Source organism: Carcharodon carcharias, chromosome 11 (genome assembly GCF_017639515.1).
Source record: "Carcharodon carcharias isolate sCarCar2 chromosome 11, sCarCar2.pri, whole genome shotgun sequence".
Classification (NCBI taxonomy): Eukaryota; Metazoa; Chordata; class Chondrichthyes; order Lamniformes; family Lamnidae; genus Carcharodon; species Carcharodon carcharias.
Genome location: NC_054477.1, coordinates 66,161,904 through 66,171,409, shown reverse-complemented (window position 1 = coordinate 66,171,409; position 9,506 = coordinate 66,161,904). Strand labels below are relative to the sequence as shown.

Sequence of the window (9,506 nt, the reverse complement as noted above, 5' to 3'; positions counted from 1 at the left end):
CTTTTTTGTGATTCATGCACAAGGACCCCCCAAATCCCTCTGTCCTGCAGCTTCCTGCAGTTTTTCTCCATTTAAATAATATTCAGCTCCACTATTTTTCCTGCCAAAGTGCATAACCTCACATTTTCCAACATTATATTCCATCTGTCAAATTTTTGCCCACTCACTTAACCTGTTTATATGTCTCTGTAGACTCTATCATCCTCACCACTCGCCTTCCTACCTATTTTTGTGTCTTCCGCAAACTTGGCGATAGTACATTCACTTCTCTCATCTAGGTCATTAATATATACTGTAAATAATTGTGGCCCCAGCACTGATCCCTGTGGCACTCCACTAGTTACAGGTTGCCATCCTGAAAATGCCCCCTTATCCCAAATCTCTGTCTTCTATTAGTTAGCCAATCCTCTTTCCATGCTAATAGACTGCTCCAAAAGCCATGGGCTCTTATCTCATTAAACAGCCTTATGTGCGCTACCTTTTTGGACACCTTTTGGAAATCCAAATATATTGCACCTACTAGTTCCCCTTTATCAACCCTGCTTGTTACCTCCTCAAAGAATTCTAATAAATTTGCCAGGCATGATTTCCTCTTCATGAAGCCATACTAACTCTGCTTGATTATATTATGCATTTCTAAATGCTCTGCTATTACACCCTTTATAATAGACTCTAACTTTTTCCTAATGATGGTTGTTAAGCTAACTGGCCTACAGTTATCTCTTTTTTTGTCTCCCTCCCTTTTTGAATAAGGGTATTACATTGGCAGTTTTCCAATCTTCTGGAACTTTTCCAAAATTTTCTGAAGGATTCTTGGAAGATTATTACCAGTGCATCCACTATCTCTGTAGCTACTTCTTTTAATATCCTAGGATGCAAACCACCAGGTCCAGGGGACTTATCGGCCTTTAGCCCTAATAGTTTCCCTAGTACTTTTTCTCTAGTGATAGTTACTGTATTGATTTCCTCCCTGCCTTTTGCCCCTTGATTATTTAGTATTTTTGGATCGCTATTAGTATCTTCTACCGTGAAGACAGATGCAAAGTATTTATTCAACTCCTCCGCCATTTCCTGGTTCCACCTTGTTATTTCCCCAGCCTCATTCTCTAAAGGGCCTTTGTTCACTTTGGCCTCACTCTTCCTTTTTATACATTTCAAGAAGCTCTTACCGTCTATTTTTATATTACTTGCTAGTTTCCCCTCAAAGTTTATTTCCTCCCTAATTTTTTTGTTCATCTTTTCTTGGTTTTAAAAACTTTTCCAATCCTCTGGCTTACCACTAATCTTTGCCACATTGCATGTTTTTTCTTTCAATTTGATGCTATCCTTAACTTCCTTGGTTAACCATGGTTGGTTTATTATCTCTCTAGAATCCTTCGTCCTCGTTGGGATAAATCTTTGTTGTGAGTCATGAACTATTTTCTTAAACATCTGCCATTGTTCTTCAACCATCTTTTCTGCTAAACTCCTTTCCCAGTTCAATCCAGCCAACTCTGCCCTCATTCCATTGTAGTTACCTTTATTTAAGCTTAGCACAGTTCTTTCAGACCCAAGTTTCTCACTCTCAAACTAAATGCTAAATTCTAGCATGTTATGGTCACTGTTTCCTAGGGGATCTTCTATTAAAACTGCCTCATTAGACATTACCAGATCCAAAATAGCCTGATCCCTGGTTGGACCCACAACATATTGTTCTAGGAAATTGTCCCAAATACACTCTCTGAATTCTTGCACATCGCTACCTCTGCCAATTTGCTTTTTGCAATCTACATGAAGTTAAAGTCACCCATGATTAATGTACTGCTTTTTTTACATGCCCTCACTATCTCCTGATTTATTCTCTGTTCTACAGTATAGTTACTGTTAGGGGGCCTATAGACTACCCTCACCAGTGTCTTCTTCCCCTTGTTATTTATTACCTCCACCTATATGGATTCTACATCTTCCAATCCAAGATCATTTCTTGCTATCATACTTATTCCATCTCGTACTAACAAAGCTACCCCACCACCCTTTCTTTCCTGCTTGTTCTTTTGAAAAGTCACATACCCCTGACTATTTAGTTCCCAGCTTTGATCTCCTTGTAACCATGTCTCTGTAATGGCTAGAAGATCATATCCATTAACCTCTATTTGTGCTGTTAATTCATTTAGTTTGTTCCAAATACTATGTGCATTTAAGTAAAGGACTATTAATTGCTTTTTTACCATTTATTCCTCCTTTGACCCTATTTGCTGCTTTTTTTATGTTTGTACACTCTGTTATTTCTTGTCACACTCGGGTTTCATCACCTAAATAGCTGCCCTGCAAGGCTGCCATATCCTTTTGCTTTTGAAGCCTACATATCCCATCTCCAGAACTATCACCCCTCTGTTTAGTTTAAAGCCCTCTCTCCAGCCCTAGTTATTCGAGTCGCGAGGACACCAGTCCCAACATGGTTCAAGTGATGCCTGTCCCACCAGCACATTTCTCTTCTACCCCAGTACCTGTACCAGTGTCCCATGAACTGAATACCCCGCTCTTTACATTTTATTGTAATTATTTTTGTTACACCAGTATCGATCTTATACTTAACAAGCTATTTTTAAGAAAAAAAGAGATAAAAGACTAGAGACCTAAACACAAACTAAAGACCTTACTTTAAAGACTGGAAATGCTCACCAATCCTACTCACCAATAAGCTGTTTTCCCTGCACTTGTGTCACGTTGTTGTTCATGATGTTGGTCTCACTGCAGGTAGGCCTCTCGATCTGCCCTTTTATCCTCTCTTGCTCACTTCCCACTCAAAATATACTATTTTGAGCCTCAGGAATAGAATAAACCTTAATTACTTACCAGATACTCACCAATTAACCAGCTTCTTCTCCTGTAGCAGATCAAGAATCAATTCCTGGAGGCTGAGAAATTTAGGCAAAAGCAACCAAACACCTCTTTCTGTTCCTCCGCTTAACTCCCTGAAGCGCTCAACTTCGGCACTCTATTATAAGTCAACTCCTTGAAGCACTTAACTCTGGCACGCTATTGTGAGTCACACAGGGGAAATTGCAAAAGAGTTTTACTTATCTGAATGTGAAGTCAGGAGGAGCAGGAACATTCCTGTCAACTTCAAAATAAAGCCAGAGGTACTGATAGCCACCACTAATCTCCACCATGCCCCACTTCCCTGTCTCATCTTGGCTGGCGTCTCAGTTGGCTGAATTTGCCCCTGACACACGGAGCTTGCCAGTACTATCTTAATGAGATAAAAGAAAAATACTGAAGAAGCTCTGAAGGGTCATCCGGACTCAAAAGGTTAACTCTGTTTCTCTCTCCACAGATGCCATCAGACCTGCTGAGCTTTTCCAGCATTTTCTGTTTTTATTACTATTCTAATGAGGCAAATGGACCAACTTTCTATGGTTCTGCTGTATGCTGTGTGAGCTACTCCAGTATTTTATCCTGAGTGGGCCAAGATCCAATTTCTAGACCAAGTGCTTTTCTCTCAGGAAGGATAGATGCCTTCTAGTACCAGTCTCGCTTCACAATAAGCACATGCTGTGTGTGATCACAAAGCAATTCACAGGCTAGCAAATCCTCCACTGTTGGTTGTACGAAACAGCTCAGTGACATGAAACAGGTATAAAGGCTTAAACAGGAAAAGGAGGTTCCTTTCAGAAATGCATGACATTTGCAAACTTATTCTGTATCCTGATTCCACTGTCTGGCGAGCCCTCTGCTAATAATGGCCTGAATAGGCCAGGAAGCAACATAGCAAATAAAGTTGAAAATTTTAGTTTATTTTATAACAAAAAATAATCCTCTACAATTCCCTTTCTCAACCAATCTTTACATTCCATCAAAACAAAGAACACATCATAATTCTAATCATAATAATACATACAAAAACAAAAGAAGCTGTTTGAAATGCTATATATATATTCAAAAATAAGTTGTGTTAAAATGCAAGAATTGCACTTTAGGAGATTGTGTTCTTATTACACAAGAACAAAATCAGTATCCCAGGACCCTGTGGAATTGTTCTAAAGGCCATTAAGCCTTGCAGTACTGAAAGCGTACTAATATTGGAGCACAGCATATTATTATACAACTTACAGGAAACTAAAAATTGTCTATTCCTAAGATAAAATGAACTTTCTTAAGAAAATCACTTTCTGTTGCTTATTTAGTAACTTGTAACTGTGATGGATGACTCTGAAAAATCTCCAAAAAGGGTGATTTGGGATATGAATTTGAAAGATAATATTGCATTAATCTATAAGGTGCAGAGAGCTTTATAGGTACATGATCCTAAGCAGGCAGCACTATTGAAAGGTAGAATGCGAAACTCCTCATGTGAAATCCATTCCATTAATTAATTGATTTGTACTTGCATTGTTCAAAATTCTTCACCATTAATTCTAAAAGATTATGAAATTGCCTTGCACGATTCTTAATAGAACAGTATAAATTCAATTGGCTTTAAAGTTTTTCATTTTTGAGTTATTCCAAAATCTTTGAATCTCACAGGATTTTCAAATATGCTTGTCCATTGAAGACATTAATAGTCATCGCCAGAATGTAATATCCTTCTTTCCCTTTGCTTAGCTTCTCCAGCAAGTATGATTCACAGGTAATTGGTATTGACAATGGGCAAGTGACTTTTGATGTGAGGATAAAATGGCATAATTGCTCTCTATCATACACTACATCCATTAAAATGGATGTAAGTACTGGTCATAAACTTAGAAAATAGCCGAAGCAATTGTTCTTGTGCTCAGATTAAGATCTGAATTGAACAGGTGAGGCATAACAGGCCTGGTGCCTTTAATGGACAATCATATTGATTTGGATGTCTATTACTTGAAGACTGCTGTAATTATAAATGAGAGTGGAACATATTAGACCAAGTATATTCACCTACAATAGAATGAAGCTGAATGACTTCAGTTTTAAATTGAAGTCATTTGCTTCAGCCACTGTTTCGTGCAGTTACTAACCACATTGGAGTCTATTTCATTCAGCAAAAATGCATTCACTTTTTCTACTGAAGGATGCTTTTGATATTTCAAAGATCTGGAAGATCAGATCAAAGTAAGTTTTACGATCAGGCTTGATTGAACCAAGGCACATTGCCAGTACAAGTAAATCATACTTCATTTAAAAAAGAGATTCTGCCTTTTAAGAAGATTGTGGAGGTTAATCATCATGTGATGTGCCATGTATCGCAAAATAAAACAAAAAATGTAACAGACAGAAGAACTTGCTTGGCCAACAATATTTGAAAACTTGCATTTAAATATCATTTACATGTTTAGTGATGAAAGTAGTTGAAAGGAATTGAAGCATTAACAAACATTGCCTGAGAAACACTTTGACCCCAAATAGTCTCAAAAAAACGCTTTGCATAAAGCAGTTTCACATTTAATCTGAAATTGTTGTTACAATGTGAAACTTTCAAGGTGCTTCTGATAATAGGAAAGCCATATCTGTGGATTAACTTCCTTCTTCAACATCCAATAATTACTTTGTCTTTAAACATTGCTTTACAATTGACATGTTCTCAGACTTAAATCCAGTAAACTGATTGAGATGATAATCTGAACATTAGAAAAATAGTTGAAGGTTGTTTCTGCATTAAATCTAGTCAAATTAATAAAACTCAGTTTTATGATATTCTGACTACAATAAGCAAGGCATTATTATGAAAGTCTGGCTGCCACAATGCTAATTAAAGAATATATTCAAGCGCAGCAGTTAATTACTTTCTGTAATGTTGGAAAACATTAACTCAGGTGTCAGCAATCATCTGTACACAAATGCAATCCTGTTAAAAAATAAGGTCCTTAACAGCCTCTATCAGCAATCCAATTCTTAACTTATCGTGGTGGCCTGGAGCTGCAAATGCAGTCACAGCGTTCATGATGCTCCAATTGGATGTCGATAAGGGCCATGGTCTTGTTTCTGCCCCTCCTGCGCGGCTGACCTGGTTCAGGAATAAATCTCAACACCTGAAATGAAACCATGCGTACCTTCAGAAAATAGAATTATTTCATTGCCTTAACATCTTTAGGGGAAATCTTGATTCTTGCACTGACAAATCATAAAGATAAATACAAATAAGGAAAACCTCTCAACTAAAACAGGTTGTTCATTCAGCCTAACAAGTCGATGTTGGCGTTCACTCTTTAACTGAACAAATATTCCTAATCACATTTACTCATCTTTTACTCAGTCTCATCTTTCTGCAAAATCTCCTATAAGAGCACCTAACTATCTCTTAAATGACCTTTAAGAGAACTTTTGCCACCATTACAGCACATGGAAGATCTTTCTAAGTATTGTTCAAGAAAGTGTTTCCTATTATCAGTCCTGAAATTGCACTGTACCAGCCTCTGTGTTTGGCCTTCTACCCTGAAGAAATGGTTTAACATGAAATAATGAAATAATGCTCATATTAACATTTCTATTCCATGTAGTATTTTATATACTTCTATAAGATCTACTTTCAAATAAAAATGAGGAGGCCTGAGTTTTTCTAAGTTTTCTTCAGAACTCAATCCTCTATTACTAACCATTAGTTTTATGGCCTGTATCACTTCAAGAGATTGAACATTTTCCTTCTGCCTGACTGACTAGAAGTAAATGCAAGGTACATCCAAACTTGCTTTAACATGATGACCTGAGACATAAACCCTGCTTATTTGCCAACATAGATTAGTTCGGATGAAAGGCCATCGACCTGAAAAGTTGGGCGGAATTTAATCCGGCCCGTTGCACAGGGAACCATGGTGGCTGGGCCCATTTCATGGTGGGAGAGGCCCCATGTCCATCTCCTGGTAGTGGCAAAACCTCTCCCAATTATACAGGAGGATGGAAGGAGCTCACATGGGATTCCCAGCAGCTGGTGGTGGAATGTTAATTAGGATCATTAATGAGCCAACTGATACATTATTCCTGAGTCTACTGCAATTCGTTGATGGCTCCTGAAGGCCACCAAACATACCCTATCAGGTTTGCCAGTGGTCTTCTGGTGGAATCCCTTGCTATCGGGCACTCTGTGCCCGATCGAGGGACCTGGCATTGGGAGAGGGGTCTCACTGAAAGCCACCCCCGGCCCTTGCCTCCGACCACCCTGCCCCCCTCCCACAACCCCCAATCCATGATCCCATCCTGCCATCACTCACCTTTGGCTTGGGTCCCCTTAGCGATCCTGAGCCTCAGGTGGGTACATTGCCGGAAGCTGCCTCTGATTGGCTGGCAGCTCTTGGCGGTGGGACTTCTGTCGTTGGGATCTTGAATCCCGGGGAAAGCACGACGGTGACCGGACCTTCCCCATGGAAATGACAGGGGTTCCTCACTGATTCTCTGCCCGGTGGGTGTGACCCCAGTTGGTCCAATTAAATCCTACCTGTTATCTCTATTTCTCTCTCCACAGATGCTGCCAGGCCTGCTGAGGGTTTCCAGCATTTTCCATTTTTATTCATGATTTCCAGCATCCACAGTATTTTACTTTAGTATTAGATCAGTATTCTGTTTATTTTGCTAATTTCTGTTTTTGAAAGATTGCATTTGGTCAGAGTTGAGCCTGCTTCATCACACTGAACCCTAATAGTTAAGATACAACTCATTAAGTAAGTATGTCCTCTATATTGACCATTGAAAGTAAAACATTGCATTAGATTTCATCTAGTTGTGTGTGTGTCAGCTGGGTCTCAGTTCGTAGCATCCTCGCCCATGAGTTTGAAAGTTATGGATTCAGCTCCCATCCCAGAAACTTGAGCACAAAAATTTGACACTTCATATGGTACTGAGGGACTATTGCACTGTCGGAGGTACCATCTTTCAGGTGGGATGTTAAACTGAGGCCCCATTTGCTCTCTCAGGTGGGTGTTAAAGACCCCTGGCTCTATTTTGAAGAAAACACCCAACGTCAGGGCAAGTATTTATTCCTCAATGAACACACTGAAAAAACAAATGATCTGGTCTTTATCACTTTGTTGTTTTTGGGAGCTTGCTATGTGCAAATTGGCTGCCACATTTCCTACATTTCAACTGTGGCTTTTGGCTTTAAATGTCCTTCGTTGGCTGTAAAGCACTTTGGGATGTCCTAAGGTTGTGGAAGGCACCTTATAAATACAAGGCCCGAATTTTTAGGTCACCAGGCATGTGCGATCGGCGGACCCAGGAGCAGCCGGCAAATGGACCCCCAACCACGATCGGCCCCCGGCTGCAATTTCACACTGGTTGACCAATCAATGGCCAGCCAGCATGAAACGTGCAATGAAAAGCCCAGCAGGGTGAGGGAGGGAAGCGGGTGGGCGACAACATCACTGCGGGCATATGTAAACGCTTCTAGAGAGCTCCCTGAAAACAAACAGCTGCCTCAGGGGGCTGCAGACCTGCATATAATGAACTAAAACTAAAAAGCTGCAAACAATTGCCCATACATCACAATCAAGCACCTGAAAGCATATCTCATAAAAATGCTGTCCACAGATATTTATTTATTTATATTTTATTTTCTAATGGAGATTTCATCCTGCCCTTAGATGAGGTTTGATGAAAATTATGAAGGCCGTCTGGCCAATTTGCTCATCCGCCAAACATAAGGTTGGACGGGCCATGAAAAATCACAGATAATTGCGCCGTTAATGGGCTTAACTGCCCATTTAGTTGTCGGCAGGTATGCTTCCAACTTCTGCACGTGCTCACCGAGCAAAATATCACGCGTGTGCATGATGATGTCGGGACACTCAACGCGATTTTACGCCCAATCGGGTCAGGTGTATGCTCGCCCGTGGGATGTAAAATTCTGCCCCAAGTTTTTTTATTTCTCAGTTACAAATATTGGGGTGAATTCTACTAGCCACCAGGATGTGGGGAACAGTGGTAAAATGATGGGCAGCTGCATCAGATTGGCTACCTGACCTCGTTCCTCTGTAGGGGAATTTTACCAACACTGGGGCCAGAATTGGACAGGCTGCCTGCTCCAAGGAGACAGGCAGCCAATGTAGATATGCAAAGGCCCTATTACTGGTCATTTCACCATGCCATTGGCATTTTGGATTGATTCCCTCTGCCATGTGACAAGACCATCTGCTAAATGGAGGGGGCACGGAAGTCAACTGACGCAGCCCTAACAATATCCTCGGAGGGGCTTTCCCTCCAGCATTCAGCCTGTCAATTTTTAAAGATTTATTTTTATCTTATCTGCTGAAGGCTGCAGGCCTCCAGCCTGCCTGAACCACAGCCACTGCTCCCGGTGGCACTGGTGAGGTTGCTAAGCGGCCAGCCCTCTGATTGGGCCATCAGCTCTCAGGGATGGGTTGCCTGAATAGGCATTTAATTGGTTGCTACCCATAAACCCATAAGTTTCAGGGGGATGTCCCGCCAGCTGCCCTTGCGTGACGGTGACACATGTATTCTGCCAAAGTTGGGCCACCCACCCAATTGGAGAAATTCAGCCCATTGTCTAGATCCTTTCTAATTCTTCCATTCACTTGGCTAGACTCTGCTGCATCTCTATT

General features: G+C 40.6%; 1 protein-coding gene across 6 annotated transcripts in view; it reads right to left on the bottom strand.

Moving 5' to 3' along the window:
- Window positions 1–3,755: 3,755 nt before the first annotated feature.
- pdgfd (platelet derived growth factor d) overlaps window positions 3,756–9,506 on the bottom strand; it is a 200,167-nt gene continuing 194,416 nt past the window's right edge. For all 6 annotated transcript variants that reach the window (XM_041199509.1, XM_041199513.1, XM_041199511.1 and 3 more), the window contains one exon: window positions 3,756–5,987. In XM_041199509.1, coding sequence (XP_041055443.1) covers window positions 5,856–5,987 — 132 coding nt within the window. In that variant the 3' untranslated portion in view covers window positions 3,756–5,855. The remainder of the gene's footprint in view (window positions 5,988–9,506) is intronic.